The following is a 27,484-nucleotide window of genomic DNA, read 5'->3' on the forward strand; positions in this document are numbered from 1 at the left end:
TGAATTCTTTATTATTTGGAAACTCTTTGATGAAGTGAGGATGTGTCACTAATGTACTAATATATATGTACATAAATCTTTACTCTTTCATTGACATTATTTATTTATTTATTTATTTATTTATTGATTTATTTATACGTATTGTAAGGGTAAGCCTCGTTGGCTTGCTTCTTGATTTCGTTGTACACTGTGCAATGACAATAAAAGTATCTTATCTTACCCAACTGACCCGCTGTACTCTGCGCCGAGAAATGAGAGACAGCTGACAAGTAGAAAATTCAGTTTTATTGTAAAAAATAAAATAAAATACAAAAATAAACAGTGCACGATTAAAAGAGTACAGTATGGATAGTGCTTACTGTGTGCTGTAATCAGTACAGGCCACGTATTGAGACAGTGTTGTTCATCAGTTCTTCAGCAGAAAAGTGCATTTTCTAAAGAGTGAGGAAAACTCCTCTACATGGGCTCTTTAAGAGGGTGGAGGCCCACGGACTGGTTTCCTGAGCAGTTAGAAACAAACATGTGCTATAAGAACAGTAATACTCAGAGATATGATCTGGAAGTTCACAGCAAAAGAGGCCAGAGCCAAAATAATAATAATAATTATAATAATAACCTTTCAGCCAATCACAACCATCTCTAGGTGCTTCATTCAGTAGCACTGTTAGACTAAGAGAGGTAAAAAGATCTTACTCATCTAATTTAACTCAAATGCATGAATTCATGTGTGGAAGACAAGTTAGCAGTACTTGCTAATGCTAATTTTAATGAGCCCAGTTTGTGAGTTAGGTAACTTTAGGGTGACCATACGTCCTCTTTTCCCCAGACAATAAAAACATCTAAGTTTTTTAAATTGAAGTCCCGCCCTCTCGCCTCCACTAGTGGTCTAAATTTACATTAATCCACACCAACCATTAGTCAGACTGTTTCCCCCATATATCCTATTTGACCAAGCAAACCAAATATTCTGAAAGATTTAAATATCACACACAGTTATAGCCTCTATACAGACCGTGAAACAGTGATGTTTGTATGGTGACGGCCTTTATTTAAGTACTGGATTGTTTTTGATATATAAAATATTCTGTAACAGGGTGGTAAAAGTAAAGTAAAAGTAAAGTAAAAGTATTTTTATACTTTTATAAAGTTTTTGGATGTGAGTTGAAATGAAAGGAGACTTTTTGTTTACATAGTTTTTTTATTATTATTAGTTTTAGTTAGTTCCATATACCGTCTATAATGTTTTAATCTCTATTAATGTATTAATGTGTATTAATACAGCTGCATTGCTTTAGAGAGATGGTTATCCTAGTTAACTTGTACTCACTAATAGTTAGCCTGAGAAATTACTCGGTTTAAAGGGGACTGTATAACACTTGCATTTCCATCAAAGCACTAATCAGAGGTGGCAAATCCAGTTAAAATCCAAAACAAAAGCAGATCCTGGGGTGGATTTGAACTTTCTGGACCTACATTGGTTCCCTCTGGTATTCAGTGTAAGCAGTGTAAGCACTCATGCATTTCATCATTCTGTAGTTTCTCTAAAGTTTCCTCAAAAACCTTCAGCTCAGGTCTTCCGTCGCTCTTCCACAGTTTCTCTGGCTAGCTCCAATGTTAGCTTAAGCATCGTCTCAGCTGTGGCTGGCGCAAAAACTTGCTGCTCTGACACCCAGTCACCTAAACTCACCAACCTTTACATTATTCTGCTATGAACTTCCTGTCGGAGCAGCTGTTTCTGAATAATTATGAGATTTTTCCTAATTCAGCATGATTCTGTTTGTTGAATTTGTTCCCTTTCCTCCCAATCTGCTTCTGCCAATTAACTCACGGGTTTATAGCTCCCCCTAGCACTAGCAATGTTCCTGACACTAGGAGGGTCTCCTGCGACTCTTATCTAACTGGCACCAATGCGGTATCGCCGGGCAGCTCTCAGACACTGTCGGAGGAAGGCGCAGATAGAGTCCCCAGCTCCACCCCACCAGCTCCCTTGGCAGATGCCTGCGCTGACCAACATTGCTTACGAGTGATGAGGGGAGAAAGAGAGCACGGCCAATGGCTGGGGAGTCAAACTGGCGACCAGCCAGCCATAGAGGCAACGCATTAGACCTTAGACGCTGACCTACTCGGAGCTTAACGTTTCACAAACTGGGAAAGGCAGGGAGTTATGCAAAAGGTCAACTGCCTGGTCCACATATAGGTGGCGCTGGCCCCTGAGAGCATCTGCCTCTGAATAAATAAAGAGACGTCCTTCACTAGACTAAAACCCAATCTCTGGTTCCCACTTGCTCTTTTGGGGAACCCATCTCCTCCAAACTCCTCCTAGACGATGTACTGCTTTTAGCAGGTGCTGCTCTGAGTGTGGGAGGAGTCAGAGGTGTAGGTGGTGCTCTGAGTGGGGGCGGAGTCAGACGTGGTGCTCTTCTTTGAGTATTTCAGAGCACTGAAGGAAACCTTCTTCCTCTCAGCAGATCGTTCACTGCGACACTTCAGCATGTTCTTCACATGCTCTCTGAACTCCTCAGAGATAAAGTAGTACACTAACGGGTCAAGACAGCTGTTCAGACTGCCCAGACACAGCGTGACGAGGTAGAAGCCGTAGCCGTTGTTCTGAATGTTGGCAGCCTGGAGAGAGTAGTGCAGCATCAGCATGATGTTACTGGGAGTGAAACACACCAGGAACATCACCAGCACAGTGACGATGAGGACAACAGCCTTCCTCCTCTTCTTGCTGACGCTGGCATCTGTCATGGAGCTCTTGAGAGAGTGAAACGTCCGCACGTAAGCTACCGTACACACCACACATGGGACTACATATCCCACAATGCCCATGGTGAAGAAATATCCGATAGGAAGACGAGACTGGCTTTTCTGGACGACATCGTGGCAGGTGGTGATGCCGAGATTGGTGACTTTGACAGTCTGGTCGTACAGATACAGAGGGATGGTGAGGAGCCAGACCACGAACCACACAGCCACCGATACGCCCACTGCCGCCCGGTTATTCCTTTTCTGCTGGGAAAGTGGGTGTGCGACTGCCCAGTAGCGCTGCAAGCTGATGCAGGCTATGAAGATGCTGGAGCAGTACATGTTCCCATAGAAAAAGCCCACCAGAACTTTACACAGCGGCTCCCCGAAGGTCCAGTGGTTGCCCTTGAAGTGGTAGGCGATCTTCAGCGGGAGCCAGATGATGAAGAGCAGGTCAGCCAGGGCGAGGTTGGCCAGCAGGATGGACGCTGGATGCTTCTTCTTCGTCCTGAAGAGGAACACCCAGACAGCCATGGCGTTGGTGGGCAGTCCGAGGATGAAGACGAGGATGTAGACGACGGGGAGGAAGACTGTGGTGAGACTGCTGGTCAAGACATCTTGGGCAGCAGCGTACACCTTCACGCCCTCTGGAGTCTCTTCACCAACGATCACTCTGGTTTCTATGGAAGCTTTGGGTGCTGGAGTGAAAAAGCAGAGGAACTCAGTCAGACAGAGTCTTATGCAAAAGTCTGTGCACCCTTCACCAGAATAGCAGAACAGCTTTAGTAAAGGCCAAAACCTGCAGAAGCCGTTCACAACAACAGTCTGTAATGTAATATGGACTAAAGTATTGGGACCACATGAACCACTTCTTCTGAAATCAAGGGTAATGTTGAAGTCTCTACTTTCCAGGGAAGAAGAGGAGGATTGCTGTGAGGATTTGATGCATTTTGCAACAGGAGCATTGATCACCACCCTACCTCATACCCATTGTATACCATTGGACCTACAGCCCTGAAGGTCACTATCATGAGCAGTCCAGAGCTGTTATCTATAACAGATCAAAGTGCTGTTACTTCACAGGCGTTCTACATCTACTGAGCTTCAGAAGTACTGTGCTTTGTCCACCCAGACCCTTTGAACTGTTCCGAAAACAAAGCCAAAATCAAAAGCAAAGTCTGGCCCCTTTGATTGGTGTGGTCCTGAAATCCGGAACGCCCTTCCTTTGAAAGCCAGACGGTTGGGCTCTCTGCATGTTTTAACAAGCATCTGAAACCAGGAGCGGGCACTTCCTGTCCTGGAGGGCCAGATTCCTGCAGAGTGTTGTGCTGGTAGTCCAGCTCACCTGATCCAGCTCACCTGTTCGTCTGTCGGTGGACTCAGACGGTGGACTCAGCAACAAGAGGGTTAGTGAGGTCAGGATGTAGGATGGTCACCACTCCCACCCCACCTCAAGATGCTCAGGGTCTGTCTGTGACTGTACTTGTAAGTCATGCCTGTGGGGTTTACGTATTGTTGGGGTACCCTTCCCATCCAACCGGTAAAGGACAGTGCCAACTGCGCTGGACTGCAGTGGAATGAGATACCAAAATACCACAAATTTACCAAAATCCGTCATATGAAGGCAGAGCTTCCTGTGAAGCAAGCTGACCGGACCCAGATGCTCTGGAATGTCGTAAATGTTCCATGAAGGTCAGAGACACTTGAGGACACACCCCCTGAGGCAGAACCTTGACATTCCTCTGTAAAAGTGTGTGTCGGGTTTCACACACCAGGCTCAGCTCTCACAGTCTCCTACCACGCCTCTCACGTACAGGTACACTGCATGTCCAAATGTTTGTGGACGCTCCTTTTAACAAATGCAGTAAGCTGCACCCTTTGCTGACACAGATGTGCAAATACACACACACACACACACACACACAGCTTGTCTAGTCTCTGTAGAGAAGAAGTACTGCCAATAGAATAGGACTCTCTGGAACAGATAAACCAGCCTATGACCCTATTGGCTCCATGCTGCCTAATAATGCCAGGCGTGGGATAGAGAGGGGGTGTAAAGCCCCCCAGCATTGAGCTGTGCAGCAGTGGAAGAGCTGTGTTCTATGGAATGATGAATGGTGGAGCTCCATCCAGTACTTGAGGTGGGGTGGTAATCAACGCTCTTATCGCCGAATGCAATCAAATCCTCACAGCAATGCTCCTCCAAAATCTAGCAGAAAGCCACCTTCCCTGAACAGTAGACAGTTTTTTTTATTCCCTTGTGGTGTCCTAATACTTTTGTACTTTTGTCCATACAAGACATAGTGTTTTGTTTAGTATACAGTCAGCCCGTGTTATGAGGGACCCCTCGTGGTCATTTGCTGTGTATACGATGCAGTGGACGTCCTGACGCTCTCGTCAGCTGTACGGAAGGCTGGAATGACTGACATGAGGGTTATGGAAATGATGAAAGCCGTTTGAGGCGGATGACTGAGGACGGACTGTTCCTGTGTCAGTTTCACTGACCTGGTGACTCAGTTAGAGGGAAATTCCACTGCTTCTCCAGATTTTCAGCATAACTCGGCTACTGGGTTTCTTCTTTACGGTGTTCAAACCAGCATTGGGTTATGACAGCCTTTTTGAGGCCTTATTATAATGAAGGTGTTATAAACATATGTTTCAGCACAGATCTATGAAAAAAGCATGTATCATCAGAATCCAGGCAGCGTATTGGTCCCCATGTAGTTCGAGTTAGAGTGGGAATCTATTTGATTCAGCCCTTGGTACGATCTGCTACACCTTTCTGCCTTTCTTCCTGTCATGATTTATATGCTGGCGGCTAAAGAACACCGTAGGACGGGTTCATCTTCAAATAAGAAAATAGAAAAATTGAGCAAACTGAGCTCAGGGCTTCTGAAATCAGCCGAACATCTTGTTATGTGGAAGAATTTGAGATAGAAAGATAATATGACATAAATTTAACAATGCTTTCCAGGTGTCTGAGGTTCCCAGTCCAGCTTCTCCACTTTAAACAACTGATTACATCTTGGCCATTTCATGAGCAGAAGGAGATACAGCTGGAAAAGCAGAGAGAGAGAGAGAGAATAGGGCGTGTACACTCACCTTGTAAAGACACATTAACCCCCAGTAACACAATGAGAGCGTGACTCCAGAGTGACCTGTGCTTCATTGTAGCCTAAACACCCTCCAGACCCGACGAGCAGCGAGTTCCTCGGCCTTTAGACCGTACCTGGTGGCGAGCTCTTTGCCGTAGCCTCTCTTGATGTCGCTAAGCCTCTGCTGCTGCACTGGAACAATTGGCTGTAAATAGCATCACCACACTCCCCAGGTGTCCTGCCGTCATCGTCACATGACCTCCCCCCACCCACCTGCCTGGGAGCCTGTCTGGATGTGCTTATGTAAACCGGCGGTCTGGAGGCATTGCTCTGAATTGCTCAATTGTTGAGTTTTTTATGACTCACTGGAGGAGAGGCCTGAAGGAGGTCCCCGGTGTTGATGAGGCTTCATTACAGAACATCTGAAAAACACCTGAATACTACCTGTACAGTACCTGCGTGAAACCTGGTGGAGGTAGAGTATGGAAGGAAATATCAGAGCGAGGGGCAGAGGAGCCCAGAGAAGCTCCAACCCCCCCTCTAGGATTCTATCTGCTGGGAGTTCTCGCTCACATCCTTTATCTACACCAGATTGTTATCTTATAGAGAAGCACTGGTCTAACCAGCCAATCCAAAGAGCCTATATGTTAACACCCCCCTCTACTCAAGCACCGCCCCACCCCCCACCATGCGCTATGCTGTAACCTGGTGGTTAAACTGAGGCAGAACGCAGAAGTCTATTAATGCATTATTCAGTAAAAATGACGAATGTGGTGTTCCTCTCTGCCTGGGTCTTTGGTGTAAAGTAGAGTAAAGTAAAGCAGCTCCTGGAGCGCCACCAATCAACCCAAACCCAGAAGAGCGAGCTCAGAACTGAACCTGTGGGACTAAAACACAGCTAAGGAAAAGCTAAAGTGTCGCTCCAAAAGCTCGAATCGCTCTCAGACCAATTTCATCCACAAGGGGGCGTCCTCCTAATTCTGCGGTATGGTGTTTTTTAACCTGTACCTATTAAACGAAGCTGCACACCACAGCACTGACCCTGCTATCAGGACTAAAACAGGTGCAAACAGATGTTTCCCATTATTATTATTATTCTATTTCAATGGGTCCTGTTGGTGAGACCCTGTATCGACACTCCCTGCTCTGGCTCCCTTGTCGGGGAAGTCTCTGAGGTCAGAGCCGTGTCTTGACCCTTTGTCTCATCGTGTAGTTAATGAGTACAGGCACGCTAGTGTTGCACCTGCCTACCTGTGCTTTGACTCCGGCCTGGTCTGTGGACTCCTCTCCTCTGACATTATATTAATGTTTATTTTGTCCTCACAAAAATAATCCATAACTGATCCATAACTGATCTCGCTTCAGTCCGACTTTGTAATGGTGGCAAAATTAGTCTGATTAGCCTGTTTACCACAGGGTCTGATAGCAGCCATTTTAGCCATTTCGAAGTCCCACAGCTGTAGAGGTCAACTGTCTGACCTTTTTTTATGACAAGTGGAAACAGTCGGCAGTTCTCGGAAATCAATACAATTTAATAAGCAGAAGTGATTTACAGAACTCTGAAATTATACATTATATATATATATATATATATATATATATATATATATATATATATATATATATAGCATATTTCCCACAGCACTTTAGATACGTTGCATAATCACACACATTTAACATCCACAGTTTATGACCAAAAGTATGTGGACACTCCACGGTCAAGGTCAGATGTTGCAGCCACACCTACGCCTTACATGTGTGAATAAAAAAAAAAAAAAGAAATCGAGCCAACAGCCCTGCAAACTTCATAGACAAACATCGGTGGTTTATGGATGCCACAGTCATTGAGCCCTCCCAGACGAGTGAAGTGGTGTTAGAGCTGCAAGAGGATCCATGGTTTTGGAACAGCATGTCCAGAAAGCTCATGTCCCGTAGGCGGGATGGTCAATATGGTGTCCACATACTTTTGGCCGTTTAGTATAACACAAGCTTTTGGCAGTGCTCGCTGCTCGCTATTGGTTTGTAAGCGATCCATCTCAGCTGCACACGTCATGTCACACTCCAGCAAGCACACAGCAGACAGACTTTTACTCCCTCCACAGCAGCACTTTCTTTAAGCCTCCCATGTTCTAGATCCTGACCAGCTCGCATGCGTGAGAGTACTAAATGAATGATTGTGAGGAATCCGACAGTCAGACCACATTATGCTGAACTACTCAAATGTCACCCTAAATCAAGTAATTGGTCATTTGTTCTGGCTCTGTATCTAGAACTTAAGAGCCTGGGCCTGGGAGGCGCTACCCTGCTTCACTCTGGTGCTCTCAGGTTGTCCAGGGCTGGCCATGAACCCTGAATCTGTACACACATGTGTACTCTGGGTTCCCCCAGTTACTCAGGATCCGCAACTCCACCAGCCGGTGCTCCTGGTTCGGAGGGTCCTGCAACACAACAGCCCACATCTTAATATCTCACCATGGTCTGGGGGAATATAGCGATAATGTTTGAATATTTTTACTATGTTCTAGTTACACACATGAGCTGCAGAGCTGTAATGGGAGGTAAATCCTCTCACCTGAATCTTGAAGATCTGGATAGGTTCTCCCTCTTGGTTGTAAGAGAACCTTCCAAGCAGTTTTCCTTCCTCACTCTCGTTGGTCATTCCCTGAAGGAACAGGTGAGCATTACAGAGTGACCAGGTGATGACCTGAGTACAGCGGGTCTGGAGTTTACAGATTGTTTACGAAGTTTTTATTTGACTATGCACAGAGTGTTTTTACGGATTGTTTACAGAGTGTTTACGGATTCTTTATGGAGCGTTTACAGAGTGTGTTTGTGTCAACTCACGTAAACAGCGAAGTCTTTGGGAGCGCTCTGGATGTGCCCTGTTGGTGAGAGGACTCTGGGCAGGTGCTCCAGGGTCACATGGGTTATTTTCACCAGGTCAGACAGGGAGATTGTCAGGAACCCTTCAGAACCACGGAAGGCCCAACACCTCCCAGGGTACAGCTCAGGCTAAAAGCACACACACACACACACACACACACACACACACATACAAACACACTTCATAAAGAATATAAGCTATATATTGTGTGTGTGTGTGTGTGTGTGTGTGTGTGTGTGTTACCTGTATAACAGTACGAGGGCTATTGGTGTAGTAATACAGGGGAATTCCAAAGAGACTAAAGCAGGCAGTCTGGACACTGTACGACTCCGAGCAACGGCTGTAGATCACACAGGCACCTACACACACACACACACAGACACACTCTCTCTTTCTAAATCGTAATACACTTTTTGGAGAAAAAAAGTATTGGGACACCTGCTCAGGGTATTAAAAGAGCTGATCCTGCTTCTGTTGGAGTAACTGTTTCTACTGTCCAGAGAAGAAGACTTTCTACTAGATTCTGGAGGAGCATTGCTGTGAGGATTTGATTGCTTTTAGCAACAAGAGTGTTAGTGAGGTCAGAATGTTGAATAGCTCCCCAACTCAGCTCCACCATCATTTCAGAGATCACAGCTCCTCCACTGCTGGGGGGCTTTATACCCTTCTAGCCCACGCCTGGCACTAGGCAGCATGGTGCCAATAGGTTCATGTGTATTATCTGCTGCAGAGAGTCCTATTCTATTGGCAATACTTCTCTACAGGGACTAGACAAGCTGTGTGTGTGTCAATAAAAGGGGTGTCCACAAACATTTGACTCAAAGTGGTGCAGGAGGATTCCTTTAGCCTGCACTGAATCACCCCCCCCCCCAAATATCCATCTGCTGACCACACTTTACCTGAAGACTCCAGTGCATAGTCCGGCATGCCAATCCCATCAGCCCTGAACACACTCAGAGCCTTGTGGACGATCTGCTCCACGTCCTGCAACAGAAAGCAGCAGAACCCCCCGTTACACCCTCGGCACGTACACCACACAGCTGAGGAGAGGCCCGTAAACACGACTCCGAGAGGGCCTGGGAACAACACACACTCATAAACATTGCATACGAGCAAGCGCGTCATTTACTGCACACACACACACACACACACACTCCCTGTACATATAAACACACTGCAGTGTTTTTATTAAGAGCTTTTTGGGTCAGGGTTGACAGGTCCATGAAAAATCCCTAGGCCCAACTTTTCTTTTTCTAACACTACAGGATTAGTGTTATCACTAATATGACTCTATGGGTTCTGCAGCATTACACAGCAGTTCTGGAGAGAGGTTCTCCTCCTGCAGTTCCACCACCAAAGCACCATAGTGCAGTAGCAGCAGCAGCCCGGAGTGGGAATGACGAAGACGCCCTTCTCCCTGTTACAGCCAGTGGAGCAACAGCATCAGATCCTGAAGCTGCTTGATTAAGATGGAGCACTTGTGGCGTGTGTTGGCCAGACGTCCACATACTTCTGGCTGCAAAGTGTATCCATCAGTACAGCTGAGAGAATGATTTATGACCGTTTGATAAGTCATAAGCTCAGTATGTCAGAACACACACACACACACACACACCTGTACAGTGAGTACTCCAGCTCCTTCATCCTTCTCTCTGTGTGTGTCCAGTCTCTCCAGGATCCTCTTTTCCAGGGTCTCTAGCTCCATCTGCAGCTCAGGCTGCATCACCACACCCTTCCCAGAGCTTGCTGACCCCGGCAGGTGCCGGCGCAGCCAATCAGAGAGCTCCGTCTTCAGCTACAGCAGAAAAGAGGCCGGTGTTATAATTACTCCAAGGCCCTACGTGTATGATGGGTGCAGGTCCTACCCTGGCACTGGGAGTGTTCTGGGCGTCCAGTCTGCCACTGAGGTGTTTGGAGGATGAGCGGAGGTCCGACACGTCTGATCTCAGGTCAGAAATCTGATGCTGGATTCCACGCAGGTCTTTATCCACGTCGCCATGCTGCGAGTGAACACTAGAGGGCGACAGAGACAGTGCTAATTACACTAGACTATAACTAAAAGTCCCGGGGTGGATTTTTACTTTCCGGACCACTGAAGACCCACTTACGCCCTCGCCCTCACTCGCAGCTCCGCCAGATCCGCTTTCAGCATCTACAAACAAACACACTTTAGCAGGTTAGAGGATTCAGCCATAACATTAGAACCACTGGTGATCTGGGTCCAGCGGCTCCTGGCTGTCGAGGGGTGGATCTACATATTAGGCAGCGAGTGAACAGTCAGGTCTTGAAGGTGATGAAGGTGATGAAGCAGGAAAGATGGACAAGTGTAAGAACCCGACACCAGACTGTGATGTTCTAGTTGATGACTGGGTCAGAACATCTCCAGAACATCAGCCGGCAGGTCAAGGAAGAGACAGCGTTCTCACCTCGTGCGTGAACTTCTGCTTCTGGCCTTCTTGTTTAAGCAGCCTGATCTCCATCTGAGGAGAGGAATGAAGAAAGATGGAGGAAACGCATTGAGACACTTCAGTACAGTCTCTCTCTCCCAGCCTCCACCCTCTCTCTCACCAGCACGTCCTCCATGCCCTGAGTCCACCTGGCCTGATGTCTGTAAAGATCAGCGTGCATCTCTGCCTTCAAATCCAGCAGAGTAGCAAAGGCTGTCCTGTCCTGTAGGGGGCGCCAAAGCAGCAGCTGAATTAATAAAAGTATGTGGACACCTGCTCATTAACCACTTCCTCTGAAATCAGGTGCCTTTTCTGTCCAGAGAAAAAGGCTTTCTACTAGATTTCGGAGAAGGAGCATTGCTGTGAGGATTTAATGGCATTCAGCGACAAAACTGCTAGGGAGGTCACCACCCCAACTCATCCCACCAAAAGTACTGGATGGAGCACCTCCACCACCATCATTCCAGAGAACACAGCTCTTCCACTGCTCCACAGCTCAATGCTGGGGGGCTTTACACTCCTCTAGCCCACACCTGGCGTTAGGTGCTGCTTACGGATCACGGTTGGTGATACTCACATCCAGGTGGGGTTGAACAAAGGCCTGTGTGTCGGTGACCAGAACCGGAGCAGTAACAGACGGGTAGCAGTGGAGTAGACCTGCACACAGCAGAAACACACACCTGTAATCTTTCCACAGATGAAACCAAAACTACAGACTGTGATGCGGCACAGAGAACCGGGACTGTCTCCGTAGACTCACCCAAAACCAGCAGCAGGAAGAGGAGGAAGAGGAGGAGGATTGCCTTCCTCACACCCACAGAGCAGCTACAGACCAAACAGAAGGAGAGCGAGGTCATACAACACCTACACGTTTCATTGAGCGCACACACACACACACACACGCACAGGACAGGTCCCAATGAAGTCATAAACACACAGTGCCCTCATTTACTGCACACACTGGTTTAGTTACCTGCTCAGCAGAGAAACATTGACCCAAGACAGACCAGCGGTCAGACTGTACCACGCTGGCCCCAGCCACCAATACAACACCAGAAGAGCACCTCCTAAACAAACACACACAGACACACACACACACACATATATATATATACATTACACACATAAATACACCCTACACCCCATAGCAACATATACACACGTGGACAAAATTGTTGGTACCCCTCGGTTAATGAAAGAAATCCCTCAATGGTCACAGAAATAACTTAATGATTAATAAATATTCTATGAAAATTAACAAATGAAAATCCAACACTGATTTTGAACCATTGCTTCAACAGAATTATTTAAAAATAAACTCATTAAACAGGCCTGGACAGAAATGATGGTACCCCTGAAGATAATGTGTCCAAACGGACATGTTAAATCAAGGTGTGTCCACTAATTAGCATCACAGGTGTCTACAATCTTGTAATCAGTCAGTGGGTCTATATATAGAGCTACAGGTAGTCACTGTGCTGTTTGGTGACATGGTGTGTACCACCCTCAACATGGACCAGAGGAAGCGAAGGAAAGAGTTGTCTCAGGAGATTAGAAAGAAAATTATAGACAAGCATGTTAAATTTGCCAAACTACATGTTGACAAGCCCCAAAGCTTCTGGGAGAATGTCCTATGGACAGATGAGACAAAAATGGAACCTTTTGCCAAGGCACATCAGCTCTATGTTCACAGATAGAAAAATTAAGCATATCAAGAAAAGAACACTGTCCCTACTGTGAAACATGGAGGAGGCTCTGTTATGTTCTGGGGCTGCTTTGCTGCATCTGACACAGGGTGTCTTAAATCAGTGCAGGGTACAATGAAATTTCAAGACTATCAAGGGATTCTAGAGAGAAATGTCTTGCCCACTGTCAGAAAGCTTGGTCTCAGTGGCAGGTCATGGGTCTTGCAACAGGATAATGACCCACAACACACAGCTAAAACACCCAAGAATGGATAAGGGGAAAACATTGGACTATTCTGAAGTGGCCTTCTATGAGCCCTGACCTTAATCCTATTGAGCATCTTTGGAAGGAGCTGAAACATGCTGTCTGGAAAAAGGCTCCCTTCAAACCTGAGACTGGAGCAGTTTGCTCATGAGGAGTGGGCCAAAATACCTGCTGAGAGGTGCAGAAGTCTCATTGACAGTTACAGGAATCGTTTGATTGCAGTGATCGCCTCAAAAGGTTGTGCAACAAAATATGAAGTTATGGGTACCATCATTTCTGTCCAGGCCTGTTTCATGAGTTTATTTTTTAAATAATTCTGTTGGAGCATGGTTGAAAAGACTTTCATTGGTTAACTTTCATAGCATTTTTATTTATTACGAAGGTGGTACCAACAATTTTGTCCACATGTGTACACTACACCCTACATCCCATAACAACCTATAAACTACTCCCTAATCCCCATAGCAACATATACACTACACCCTACACCCCATAGCAACATACACCATGCACCCCATAGCAATATAAACACTCCCTATGTTTGGACAAATCATCCACCCACTCCCACACATGTATACTCACGAGAGCTGGAGTTGGGGCGGGTCCTGTTGTGGTAGCCCTCCTCTGAGGAATATCCTGAGGAGAGCTTCAGCTCCCTCAGCAGATTAAAGGTGGAGGGGGTCAAAGGGGCCACTATGCTGCTTGGAGGCGACATAGCAACACTCACCTTCTGGCTAAGGCTGTGTAGGTCTGAGGTCACCCCTGGAAATCAGAACACCCAATGCTAATGTAATTAAGTGTAATTTGTCATTTGTGGGTGACAGTGATGTCATCAGCACCTACCCATGACATCAGCCACTCTGCGGGTTCGGCTCTTCCTCTTGAAGATCCTGGAGAGAGGGGGGGGGGTGAAATAGTTTCTAAGTGGTTTCTATGGTGTTGCTAAGTTGTTGCTATGAATTCTCAGGTGGCTGCTATGGTGTTTGTAAGGGGTGTCTATTGTGTTGCTAAGCAGTTCCTGTGGTATCTCAGGTGCTTGCTATGATGCTCCCATGGTGTTGCTATGTGGTTACTGTTGTGTTGTTAGGTGATTTGCTATGGTATCCTAACTGGCTGTAAGAGTTGTTGCTAGGTGGTTGCTATTGTATCCCATAATTAGTAATACATATTACCAGGTATTTTCAGAAACACACACACACACCGGACGGGGCTCTCCCTGTAGGATATCTTTGCAGGTGATCTGGTAGGGCTGGTGCTGTCAGTGCTGTCGGAGCCGTCGCTGGGGCTGTAGTAGCCCCTCAGTGTTAATCTGGGGCTGCGTCTCGACATTTCTGCAGGAGGAGACGGACGGACAGATGGACGGACAGACAGATGGACGGACAGACAGGCTATACTTTAAATAACGGACCCCAAAAAGAGCAGTTTAACCAGTTTATTAATTTATCTTCATCCTTATTCTTTTATTATTGTTAATAAATGCTTTCATTTCAATAATTATCCAGTTATTTGGTCAGACTTTTCTACCGTATTTAATAATAATTCATAATAATTAGTGAATAATAATCTAATAATATTTTGTCTTTCATACTCTCCACTCACTGCTCAGCACTAATTATTATACACGCATTATTCATATGAATATTCATATTCTGAATAATGAATCAATAATGACTGTTTATTAAAATAATGATTCATTATTATTATGACACCTAATGAGCAGTTAATAATTAATTTATCATTTAAACCAATTCATTAATCATATAAATGCAAATGTACAAACCCAGTCTCAGGCAAAAGTTTGGACACCTCTGTCCACACACACACACACACACACACACACACACACACACACTGCAGCATAGAGATACGAACAGATAAAGACAGTGGAAAGAGAGATAGAGAGAGAGAGTGTGCAAAATATGAGGCCCACACACACACACACACACACACACACACACCCAACTGATAAGCCCAAACACACCAAACCCATAACTGCTACTGTTCACTGTACACTCTCCACCCTCCCCCCTCTCTCTCTCTCTCACACACACACACACAGTTATTAAAGGCTATAGTGTAGCTCCAGACCCTCAGCTCGGGCTCTGTTCGGGCTCTGTTCGGGCTCTGTTCGGGCTCTGGTGTGTCTCTTACCCCCTGCTCTCCTCCTGAGTGAGGCTTTAGGACTGCCAGCTGTTGGAGAACCACAGAGACAGGAGCCCCAACTCCCTCCACACCTCCTCCCCCAGGAGCATACTAACCAGCGCTGCCCAGTAACAGCCCAGGATCACTCCCAGTATCACTCCCAGTAACAGCCCAGTATCACTCCCAGTAACAGCCCAGGATCACTCCCAGTAACAGCCCAGTATAGCTGTATAGCAGTATCACTGCAGTGCGGGTGTGGGAAGGTCAGTGACGGCTGGGCGCGGACTGCTCCTCTCCAACTGTTTGCGCTTGCTTTTAAACTCAGCAGCGGGACCCCATCGCGCCCCTCTGGCGGCGGACCGAGGGAACTACAGCAGCACACAGTGATCTCCCCCATACGCTCCTAATAGCAGCCAAACCCACAGTGTTTCATCAGAGAGTCAGAATTATGATCATACTAACACACTAACTATTATTATTATTATTATTATTATTATTATTATTATTATTATTATATTTAAGCATTTAAATGGAATGGTATATATAACGTGTATCATAAGGCAGTGGAGCTTCAATTTGCAACAGGCACACTGGGGGTTAATACACATACTGGGCACCCTGGGCAAAGTGATATATGTATCATGTGACCAGGATGATGAAAGTGGCTATTATTATCTTTCATCATCCAAAAAATAGTTATTATTATCTTTATTATCACTTCATTTATTCATTCATGAGATATCAGCACAGGAACCCAGGTGTGCTGGGTTCTATTCTCTGGACCTCGGGTCAATCTGGCGTAAAAGAAAAGGCTGCGGCTCCTAAGTGAAAGTGAGTGCGAGGGGTGTGAGCTACAGCCAATCAGAACAGCAGCTCAGACAACTCGCCACAATCCAACTAAAACAGGAAGAGGAAACAGGGAAGGACTGAAGAGCAAGTGAGGATCAAACACAAGTTAATGTGTTACTGGAAAATCCTAAAACCTCCTGTGATCAGACAGGCCTTCATTGCTTCATCCACACGGGGGCGATAACGAGGCATTCAGGTTTGTGGAACCAGTCCAGCAGTGTAGAGCTGAATAAAGCTTTAACTTAAATTCTGTCGTTTTGCTGTGCAGGTTCCAGCAGTAAATGTCCACTAGGTGGCAGTAATTATAATGTACCCACACCATTAATCTGCTGTCTGCACCTGTTCCTTCACCTCCCTCTAAACTGAAACAACCCTTTAATAACTGCAGTTTATTGAATATAGACATATACATACACAACAACAACAACAATAATAATAATCATTCTATTCTGTGGTATTTATGGCTATGTAGAGGTTCTGACATAGTGACTCAGGTTGCACTGGAGGTCACATTTACATTTACATTTACGGCATTTAGCAGACGCTCTTATCCAGAGCGACTTACAAAGTGCTTTGCTATTTACCCAAGAAAAAGCCTTAGCTAGTTAGAATAGACTAATAATACAAAAGATACCTCCAAGCTTAGACATTACTAAACACAATACAATAAGGCGACCATAGAACTATTCGTCCAAGAACTCTCTGAAGAGGTGGGTCTTCAGTCTGCGTTTGAAGACAGCGAGCGACTCGGCCGTTCTGACATCCAGGGGCAGCTCGTTCCACCACTTTGGTGCCAGGACAGAAAAAAGCCTGGACGCTTGTCGTCCGCGGATTTTGAGGGATGGTGGGTCGAGCCGAGCCGTACTTGAAGCTCGAAGGGCTCTTGGTGCGAATCGGCTTTTGACCATTGCCATCAGATACGGAGGGGCTGGTCCGTTCTTGGCTTTGTAGGCCAGCGTCAGGGTTTTAAATCTGATGCGGGCAGCAGCTACAGGAAGCCAGTGGAGAGAACGCAGCAGTGGAGTGACATTGCTAAATTTTGGAACAAAGAAGATGACCCGTGCCACTGCATTCTGGATGAGTTGCAGGGGCCTGATGGTGCGCAGAGGGAGACCAGCCAGAAGAGGTCACAGACTTCCTTTAACACTGAAGCTCTCCGCTGTCGCCGTATGCGGAGGCCTTGGCCTCGAACCTGTGCTGAAAGAATATTTACAAACAGAAAAAACAGGAAAGCCGAGTTTCAGCTTAAAGGGGAGGAGCTTAATGAGTTCTTCTTACACTGATTCTCTAAAAGGAGAAGTCCACCTTCAAACGTTCTTCATGATTTCATGGCTAGGAGGTGAAGAAAGTTCTCAGAGCGGACTAACACAAAAGTCCAGAGAGTCTGGATGGATGAAAGTGGTGGTGATGGTGTCTGGAACCAGACGTCTGAAGAGCTGAAGGCCTCTAAAAGCTCCCTGACTGAAAGTGGGACACCGTTTAGGGACGTGGTGGAGAACCAGGGACGACCAGTTTGAACCTATGACCTGATAATTAGATTAAAAAGGGGAAATTGGATTTCTGTGAAAGCTAGTTATTTGTTTAATTCTTAAACAACCCAAACTACGGAAATTATATTTGTAAAAAATGTTTGTTTAATCAGCAGTAAAATCTTTACATTTTATTAGTTTTTCATATACAGCTGCATTTTTATTTTTAAATTTAAAAAGAAATAAACTTAATTTTACTGTAAAAATGAAAGTGAAGTGTGCAGAATTTTATAAAAGCTCAGATTGGACTAATTTTGGTCAAAAAGGTGTTTCAATCAGCGGTGCTATAATTTTACTGATGTGAGTCAAAACATCCATCAAAAAACATTAGAAGCTTTAGACTACATTAGAAGTTTCAGATCAGGCGAATTTATAGCTGTAGTTCATCCTTATGACCAGTGGGTGTCAGTAATGTGCAAAGATTTATATAAGCGCAACGAGCCCTGTTCTGATAAAGTTCGTTAAAGGAAAGCATCACCTCTTAAGAGAGCTTCGTTTTGTCATAAGTCAATAAAATATGGACTATATCTGTGTTGTTGTCATGGTGACCGACGCCTGGTTCCATTTACCACCACTGTGAAGAAATCAGAGTGGGTAATATTCTCGACAGTGAAGAACAGTAAACTCTTCTCACGCACTGAGTAATAAGAACATTTTTAAAAATGAATGGAATCCCCTTCTCAGGACCCCACGACACCAGCCATTCTTCCCCACCGTGAGACGGCGCTGCACGACGAGCTGTACTGGCAGGTCTCCTGTGTTGAGCAGGAGTGAAAAGCCCCAGCTGCTTGCTTTCCCCTCCTCCACCACAGGGCAGCGCTGATCTGCAGTCGGCACTGCGACGAGCCGAAGTAGTAGAGCAGTGGGTCCAGGCAGGTGCTGATGCTGCCCAGGCACAGTGCCACCATGTATGCGGCGTACATTCCGTCCCCACCCGCGCTTTTCCCGTCCATCCCGAGCAGCAGGCAGTGCACCAGGAGGATGGCGTTGGTCGGCGCGAAGCACACCACGAACTCCACCATTACGGCGAACACCATGACCGTGGCTCTCCTCCTCCTCTTCCTCGATAACGATGACGACGCCAGCGCTTCTTGGAAGGAATTCTGGGGCCTGAGGGCACGGAGGATGACCACGTAGCAGACCATTGTGACGATGAGAGGCAGGAAGAAAAACAGGCAGCTGATGGAGGAGAAGAGGTCCAGGTAGCGCGAGTCCTCCGGGTCCAGCACATCATGGCAGGTAACTCCCACCTGGAAGAACAGCAGCAGGATAACGTCACGATCCCTGAAAACACTTTCAAGATACGCAAATAAAAAAGCCCATAGAAAAGTATGAAAACTAATCTCTTGGACTCTTGAAGGTCTCTTGAACCATCTAGGCATTCAAATGGTCCTTAGAGTTATTATGGTTCTATATAGAACCATTACCTGTAGAAAAGAGACCTTGCAGAACCCCTTTTATAGTACTGAACATCTTTGTATATAAAACGTTTTTTACGTTTTTGACTCTCCACCAATCCGAAGAACCTTTCAGCCATTTTAGCATCCGAATGGTTCTTTGAGGTCTCCAGGTTCTATATAGAACCATTAACTTACTAAAGAACCCTAGGGTAATCATTTTAATTATGTAGGGCTGCAGGAAATTACCTACAGCATAATTTATCATACCAGTTACATCCCTGCTGAAAAAAACAGCCTGGAAAGCTCCAACTGGTCAAGCTGGTTGACCAGTTTAGATTTTGACCAGCATAGCGTATGTTCCTATTTGAGTTTGATGGACCAACGCAACAGTTAGTCAAGGAGTACAGCCAGGCTTGTTGATGAGCATGACCAACAAGTCCACCAGTTTGATCAGTGTGGCGAGGGTGTGGTCAAGTTGTGGTCAAGTGTGGTCAAGTTGGTCATGCTGGTGAACCAGCTTAACCATCCAAATAAAAACATATGGCCATGCTGGACATAAGCAGGTTGACCACTACAGGCTGTGTTTTTATCTGAAAGAACTTTTCAACCACTTCCACCCTCAAAGACGAGCTCAGACCATCTGACGGCAGCTACCTTGATCTGGATTTTCCAGCAGGGATGTTTTCATATTGCATGCTTGCACCCACCTGGCTGATCTGCATAGTCTGCTGCATGGTCAGCAAGGGCATCGTGCCCACCAGTGCCAAGATCCAGGCCCCCGCACACACCAGCGCTGCGATCCACGGTTTTCGCCAATACAAGGACGCAAAAGGGTAAGCCACGGCCAGCATGCGGTCCACGCTCATGCACATTACCAGCAGCACGGAGCAGTTCACGTAGGCGTAAAAGGCTGTGGTGAGCACGCGGCACGCCGCCTCTCCGAACACCCAGTCAGAACCGCGGGCGTAGTAGTGCACCTTCAGTGGCAGGAGCAGGCCAAACAGCAGGTCGGCCAGGGCCAGCTGAGACATGTACACCACCACCGACTTCTTCTGCCGGACCCGGCAGGTGAACACCACGAGTGCCATGGCGTTGAGCGGCACACTGATGAGGAAAACGAGGGAATAGATGATGGGGAAGAAGCGTGTGGCCAGCGGCCCCGTGAGGAAGGTGTGCGCCAAATCCGAGACGTGGAGGGTCTCTACGGGTGCAGTTCTGTTGCAGTTCTGGGTGGAGCTGTTGCACGAAGGACCGGGTCGAGTCCGGCGGGTGCTGCTGTTCGCTTTGTCTGGGTGTTTGAGGCGGCTTGACCAGGTGTTCACCTCAGGAAGCGGGAAGTCGATAGGTTCGTAGGTGATGGCCTCTGTCTGCCTGAACACTGCAAAACTGCGAGGGTCGCTGCCTACAGAGAAAAGTAAAGAGACCTATGCATTAGTGAGCATGTAGGCGTGCAGTCTTTCCCTTTCCCCGCACCTTCATGCACATTGTGTAGGTAGTTTTCACTCCTAGTACACTTGTTAAAAAGGCTGACGTCCACCAAATCCCATGCATACATATGAGAGGATAAACGGGCATGTCTGAAAATGCTGAGCGGACCGATCGGATTTGGATTGTTGGATTGGGAAAACTGCTGTTAACTGCGTAGAAATACTTTTTGTTAAGTTCAGGCGCAGAAGGGACTTTTTCAGTGTACAGTACGGATGGGTGAGACTTCCTGGAGCTTCAGGAATTTTGCTGACCGCAAAACAACACTGCGTCCCACTGGCAGCCATTCGAAATCCACCAAAACAGATCTGAGATCAGGCCTTTTCTTAAAATAACTTTTGCTGAACCTCTGAACTCCTGGCATCTGACAGGATAAAAGCAATCTGACTGGATTAAACATTAATAACTAGGACTAGGTGCTTCACAACTTTAGGCAGACATCTTAAAAACTTGTCATATAAAACAACAGGATGGTTCTCATCCCACCTCAATTCAAGCTGGACTGAAGGACTGAGGACACATTTTGTACCAAATTGACCTGAGTTCTATAAAATGATGCCAGGCTTGGGCTATAGAGGGGTATAAAGCCCCCCATCATTGAGCTGTGGAGCAGTGGAGGAACTGTGTTCTCTGGAATGATGGTGGTGGAGCTCCATCCAATAATGTTTGGTTGGGGAGTTGGGGTTGGATGGTGATCATCCTTACAACGTCCTGACCTCACTGAATTACAATCAATCAAATCCTCACAGCAAAGCGAAAACGAATGAGCAGGTGTCCCAATACTTTTGTCCAAATAATCTGGATGAGTCTCATAAAAATGTCTCATGGGAAAATCTGTGAGATCATTTTGTTCCTTAATCTGATTGTCCAGAGATTCAAAGCTTTGGAAAACCTCTGACCTCCCTACAGCTCCAGTCCTCCCACTTTAACACCTTCTGTAATCGCTGCTGGTTCTGAGACTGAGACCAATACTCAAAGGCGCACGTACCGTTAGAGGAGGCAGCGACGACGTGAGCAGCAGTCATCAGAAGCAGGGCGGCTCGGACCTCCATGGTTGCGGATTGCTGGACAGAGCTGTAGCTCTCCTGTGAGGACACTGTACTGTACGAAGCTCAAAATAGAAGCTATTAAAGATGTGAGAGTGTGCGAGTGTGGTTATGGCTGAGGGTCGTGTGGTCCCGTCCAGTCTGTGGGAGTCGTGCACTAAAGGAAGTGCATTCCATTCCAATGATGTCAGACGGGGACCACTTAGCAGACTGGGCATTAACCCTTTCTGTGGTCAAGCTGAAGAAATCACTGGGATTATACTATCTAGACAAAAGTATTGGGACACCTGCTCAGTCACTGCTTCTTCTGAAATTATTGGTGTTAAAAAGAGCTTATCATGCTTTTGTTGGATTAACTGTCTCTACAGTCCAGAGAAGAAGACCTTCTACTAGATTTTGGATGAGAAGCATTGCTGTGAGGATTTTGACTGATTTCAGCAATAAGAGTGTTATGGAGCTCACAGCACTGCCAGGTCTGAGGCATTCAACAGGAAGTCGTGTTATGGAACTGAAGGAAATGCTAAGAATTCGGAGGGGCAGGAAGCAGAGATAATACTCTCCAGCCTAACCCCTTTGACCTGTCAGTGGGTCCAGACTTCCACATCATGCCGGACCATTCGAAGCAGTCCTCTGACAAAACGGCTGAACCGTCAGCCTGGCGTCTAGTGCTCCTTCTACAGCTCAGCTCAGCCTACCCAGCATCCCTCCTATCGTCTGCCCAGTATAAACATGCCTGGTCACAGAGAGAGAGACAGTTCCCAGAACTCCAGGACTACTGGCTACAGGGCTGTGTTGTGTTTGACGATGGGAGCCAGCTGCTGTTCAGGACTGCGAGCAGCGGACAGGCTGTTCATACTCCGGTTCCGTTCGGCTTCCACGTGAAAGGCCAGGTACCGATAAGCACTGCAGTTAAAACCACTGCAACTGAGCATCACGGCCTTCGCTGGGTTTAAGTTCAAGTTCACCAGTCCATCCATCCAATCTGCTTTTGCTGTTTAGGGTCTTGGTGGGTCCGAAGCCTACCCAGAGTAATTCCGTGCAGGGGGTGAATACGCCCTGAACAGGGCGCCAGTCCATTGCAGGGCACCACACAACTCAGCATAGACAGGTCACCTACAGCAGGAACCCGGAGTACCTGGAAAAAAAACACAGGTTCTTTTATCTACAACCCCCACACGTTCTCCTCATACAAACCTTGGCTTGTGCGCCTCTAGTGGTTAAAAGTTCAGTTCTGCTGCGTCTGTAACTCCGCCTTAAATGATATTGTTGGGCAAAGTTGGGCAGCAACCCGTTCTGAATGTTAACGCCCTCTGCTCGCCGCAGTGACATCTAAAGCAGAAAAAGCTTCTGATTGGCTGCCTTCTATCCTTCTCGCTCCTCACTAAGCCCCGCCCCACAGTTCTTTCAGTTTCAGTGTTCATCAGAACTAGATCAAAAGAACCATTTTCTGAACTGCAGAACTGAGAGGGTTCAGGAGCTGCCATGAAGGAATCAGTAGCATAGACAGGATTTCACTTTAGGGTGGGTTCTAGATTCGAATTTAAGGGAACATCTAGGAATAACTTGCTGTTCTTACCCACCAGCGAACTTCCTCCTGCCTTGTGCTCTCTCACTTTACTACAACTTGTCTAGTGCAGAGTCTGGTCTCCCAGAACCAGCAGGTTTCAACAGCCTTCAGCAGGGGGTCTGGCCAGCACAGTGGTAAAGCGGGTGGATCTGGATTAAAGACCTTCAGGTCCCAGAATCCCCAGTGGTAATCAGCTCTGACAGCCAACCTGTGTGGCAGATTTTATATATATATATTAATATATATATATTAATATATATATTTATGTTACCAGCGGTGACACACTGGACTGCCATCAGCAGGGTTGGGGGGTTATATATATATATATATACAAATGGTGATCCAACACTGGTAAAGCATACACAACCCTGGTCACATGACTCAGATTTAAGATGTAGATTAAGATCTTCTAACTGATAATACAGGAAACCTTAGTGGGGGTGGATGGAAGGCAGGGGGGTTGGTCTGACCGTACTGATATCAGAATGAACAGGAGCACGAGGCTCAGACAGCACGAATACTACGACAGCCTGTTATATAAGCAACCTTCTTCAATCTTACTTTCACCTGGATCACTATGGATCAGATAAATTCATCCGACTGTTTACAGGGTAGGTGATTTTGTTCTTTATAAACCTAATAAACCTAAAGTGTCCCAGATCCTGGACTGAGACTGGGCCTGATCCTACACTTAACTTAATGACTGTTAATCCATCAAGCAGAAGCAGTTGCTTGCTAATAGTTAATTAATAATAAAGGAGCCCACCTTAAAATTACATGCTCCCTAAAGGTTCTCTCCTTATTAAAATATGCACTGAGCTGAAATCTGCTCCCTCCCCCTCTCTGATCCAGGGCTGCTTTTTGGATTCAATGTATTGGAGGAGACTGAAGAGGGTGTGGTCATCACAGAAACTTCAATGAGTGTTCTGACCAGCAGTCTCACCACAGTCTTCCTCCCGGTCGTCTATATCCTCGTCTTCATCCTGGGACTGCCCACCAACACCATGGCCATCTGGGTGTTCCTCTTCAGGAAGCAAAAGAAAAATCCAACGTCCATCCTACTGGCCAATCTCGCCCTGGCTGACCTGCTCTTCATCGTCTGGCTCCCGCTGAAGATCACCTACCACTTCAAGGGCAACCACTGGACCTTCGGGGAGCCGCTGTGTAAAGTTCTGGTGGGCTTTTTCTATGGGAACATGTACTGCTCCAGTATCTTCATAGCCTGCATCAGCGTGCAGCGCTACTGGGCAGTCGCACACCCACTCTCTCACAGACTGGACAACCGGGTAGCGGTGTGTGTATCTGTGTGTGTGTGGCTCGTGGTCTGGCTCCTCACCACACCTCTCTACCTGTATGACCAGACTGTCAGAGTGACCAACCTCAACATCACCACCTGCCATGATGTCACTCTCCTCAACCAGTCCCACATCTCTGTTGGCTATTTCTTGACCATGGGCATTGTGGGATATGTAGTCCCCTGTGTGGTGTGTGTAGTAGCGTATCTGCTGACGTTCCGCTCTCTCAGGAGGTCTGTAAAAGATTCCAGCAGCAATAAAAAGAAGAAGGCGATCATCTTCATGGTGATTGTTCTGGTGATGTTCCTGGTGTGTTTCACTCCCAGTAACGTCATGCTGATGCTGCACTACTCTCTCCAGACTGCCAACATTCAGAATGACGGCTACGGCTTCTACATCGTCGCTCTGTGTCTGGGCAGTCTGAACAGCTGTCTGGACCCGTCAGTGTACTGCTTCATCTCTAAGGGGTTCAGAGATCAGGTGAAGAACACGCTGAAGTGTCGTAGTGAACGATCTGCTGAGAGGAAGAAGATTTCCTTCAGCTCTGGCAGAAGTACCTAAACCTCTGATTCTGCCCCACACCTCTAACACCTTCTACCTTGTTGGCTGTGCTGTTTGAAGCAAAATAATATTTTGCTCTATGTATAATATTTTACATCCTGATGCCCTGAGCTGTTGTTAGCATAGCTACACACATGGACAAAATTGTTAATGAAAGAAAAACCCACAATGGTCACAGAAATAACTTGAATCTGTCAAAAGTAATAATAAATAAAATGAAAATGAACAAATGAAAATCTGACATTGATTTTGAACCATGCTTCAACAGAATTATTTTTAAAAATAAACTCATTAAACAGGCCTGGACAGAAATGATGGTGCCCTTAACTTAATATTTTGTTGCACAACCTTTTGAGGTAATGACCTCTCAGCAGGTATTTTTTGCCCACTCCTCATGAGCAAACTGCTCCAGTTGTCTCAGGTTTGAAGGGAGCCTTTTCCAGATGACATGTTTCAGTTCCTTCCAAAGATGCTCAATAGGATTTAGGTCAAGGCTCAGAACAGTCCAATGTTTTCCTCTTAGCCATTCTTGGGTGTTTTTAACTGTGTTTTGGGTTATTATCCTGTTGCGACTGAGACCAAGCTTTCTGACACTGGGCAGCACATTTCTCTTTAGAATCTCTTGATAGTCTTGAGATTTCATTGTACCCTGCACGGATTCAAGACACCATGTGCCAGATGCAGCAAAGCAGCCCCAGAACATAACAGAGCCTCCTCCATGTTTCACAGTAGAGACAGTGTTCTTTTCTTGATATGCTTCATTTTTCTGTAAACATAGAGCTGATGTGCCTTGGCAAAAAGTTCCATTTTGTCTCATCTGTCCATAGGACATTCTCCCAGAAGCTTTGGGGCTTGTCAGCATGTAGTGGTCGTCTCCCATGAAGTCCACTTTGGCTCAAACAACGGCGGATGGTGCGATCTAATCTGTTTTTATGGGCTCTTTTGTTATCATTCGTATTATCCGTCTCTTTGATTTGTCATCAATTTTCCTCCTGCAGCCACATCCAGGGAGGTTGGCTACAGTCCCATAGATCTTAATAGTCACAGGAACATCAAGCTGCTTGGAGATGGTCTTATAACCTTTACCTTTAACATGCTTGTCTATAATTTTCTTTCTAATCTCCTGAGACAACTCTTTCCTTCGCTTCCTCTGGTCCATGTTAAGTGTGGTACACACCATGTCACCAAACAGCACAGTGACCACCTGTAGCCCTATATACAGACCCACTGATTGATTACAAGATTGTAGACACATTATTTTCAGGGGTGCCATCATTTTAGTCCAGGCCTGTTTAATGAGTTTACTCTAAAATAATTCTGTTCAAGCATGGTTCAAAATAAATGTCAGATTCTCATTTGTTCATTTTCATATTTCGAATTTTTATTTATTATTACTTTTGTCAGGTTCAAGTTATTTCTGTGACCAGTCTGGGTTTGTCTTTCATTAACTGAGGGGTACCAACAATTTTGTCCATGAGTGTATATGAGAAGCTGGTGAGGTATGCATGAATGCTTTACTATATATGATGCAGGGTTCTGTAAAGTCACTTCAACAGGAGAGGTTAATGTTCAGGAGGAAGGTGGAGAGCAGAGATCTCTGACTGTGTGACATGCACTAAAGAGCCAGAACAGCGCCCTCTACAGGCCTCTGAAGGTGGTATCTGTGGTATTTGGCAGTAAGATGTTCCAACAGATCCTGTAAATCTATAAATCGTGGTGTAGATGGAGGCTGGCCGATTCATGTCAAAGATAACGGGACTTATCAAACCAGGCCGTCACCTTCTATCACTTCTTTTTCATGCCCATCCAGACCATCCGAATCCATGTCATCCTAAATCACACCATCCTAATCCCAAAACATCCTTATCTTTAATGCCATGGTACGCTGTTTTACGAAATTAGCGGACGGGCCATGCTAACATTAACTTAAGGCCTGTAGACGACTCAGGTATGCTAATCTTTATGATGCTACAGTGCACTAAAGCGTACTCGTCTTCACGCCGGAGAACCGGACCAGCTACTCTTGTACTTATTAAAAACAGCTCATATAAAGACCCGGATGTTTGGGCACAAAGGTGATGCAATCAGCGGATCTCTTCGCAATTAAGGCCTCAGGTATGGTTAGCTTGAGAAAACTGGACCCAGCCAAACTGTGTCCGTGTGGAAAAGCCACCAGAACAACTCAGAACTGTTCAGCCCTGCCTTGGAACAGAGGCCCATGGAAGCCCATTGGGTTAATACAGGCCCGAGAGCATGCACTGGTTTACAGGACTGGGTAAGTGAGTCAGTGCTAAACAGGAGACAGAGGTATTGCTCTGCTCCATTTGGTTTCGTTGCGGATATGTTCTGAGGCATGTCTTGCTGAACAGGAAGCCATGCTGTGCTAAGACTTCTGAGGACAGGAAGTCGTTAAAACTTTCACCTTACAGTGCTGTTCTGAGAGAAACGGTTCTCGGCTTTCAAACACACTATCTGGACAAAAGTATTGG

General features: G+C 46.2%; 3 protein-coding genes and 1 pseudogene across 3 annotated transcripts; 1 reads left to right on the plus strand and 3 right to left on the minus strand.

Annotated features, from left to right (window-relative positions):
- Nucleotides 1-328: 328 nt before the first annotated feature.
- Nucleotides 329-6,016, minus strand: LOC140539125 (proteinase-activated receptor 2-like). Its single transcript, XM_072661749.1, has 2 exons — nucleotides 5,848-6,016; nucleotides 329-3,443 (listed from the first exon to the last, which is right to left on the minus strand). The coding sequence occupies exons 1-2, from the start codon at nucleotides 5,912-5,914 to the stop codon at nucleotides 2,338-2,340; spliced, it is 1,173 nt and encodes a 390-aa protein (XP_072517850.1). The 5' UTR covers nucleotides 5,915-6,016; the 3' UTR covers nucleotides 329-2,337.
- Nucleotides 6,017-7,482: 1,466 nt separating this feature from the next.
- LOC140539395 (SUN domain-containing protein 2-like) lies at nucleotides 7,483-15,410 on the minus strand. The gene is made up of 17 exons (XM_072662102.1): nucleotides 15,380-15,410; nucleotides 14,323-14,452; nucleotides 13,965-14,011; nucleotides 13,704-13,883; nucleotides 12,145-12,238; nucleotides 11,932-11,996; nucleotides 11,749-11,828; nucleotides 11,293-11,394; nucleotides 11,151-11,204; nucleotides 10,833-10,876; nucleotides 10,590-10,737; nucleotides 10,340-10,519; nucleotides 9,624-9,708; nucleotides 8,968-9,083; nucleotides 8,685-8,852; nucleotides 8,413-8,502; nucleotides 7,483-8,278 (listed from the first exon to the last, which is right to left on the minus strand). Exons 2-17 carry the CDS (start codon nucleotides 14,448-14,450, stop codon nucleotides 8,162-8,164), a joined length of 1,698 nt encoding a protein of 565 aa, XP_072518203.1. The 5' UTR covers nucleotides 14,451-14,452; nucleotides 15,380-15,410; the 3' UTR covers nucleotides 7,483-8,161.
- A 1,076-nt stretch (nucleotides 15,411-16,486) lies between these two features.
- Nucleotides 16,487-21,702, minus strand: LOC140538984 (proteinase-activated receptor 1-like). The gene is made up of 3 exons (XM_072661564.1): nucleotides 21,515-21,702; nucleotides 19,749-20,443; nucleotides 16,487-18,891 (listed from the first exon to the last, which is right to left on the minus strand). The coding sequence occupies exons 1-3, from the start codon at nucleotides 21,576-21,578 to the stop codon at nucleotides 18,322-18,324; spliced, it is 1,329 nt and encodes a 442-aa protein (XP_072517665.1). The 5' UTR covers nucleotides 21,579-21,702; the 3' UTR covers nucleotides 16,487-18,321.
- A 475-nt stretch (nucleotides 21,703-22,177) lies between these two features.
- LOC140538823 (proteinase-activated receptor 2 pseudogene) lies at nucleotides 22,178-25,019 on the plus strand (annotated as a pseudogene).
- Nucleotides 25,020-27,484: the final 2,465 nt, after the last annotated feature.

The sequence above is a fragment of the Salminus brasiliensis genome, chromosome 18, assembly GCF_030463535.1.
Source record: "Salminus brasiliensis chromosome 18, fSalBra1.hap2, whole genome shotgun sequence".
NCBI classification, from domain to species: domain Eukaryota; kingdom Metazoa; phylum Chordata; class Actinopteri; order Characiformes; family Bryconidae; genus Salminus; species Salminus brasiliensis.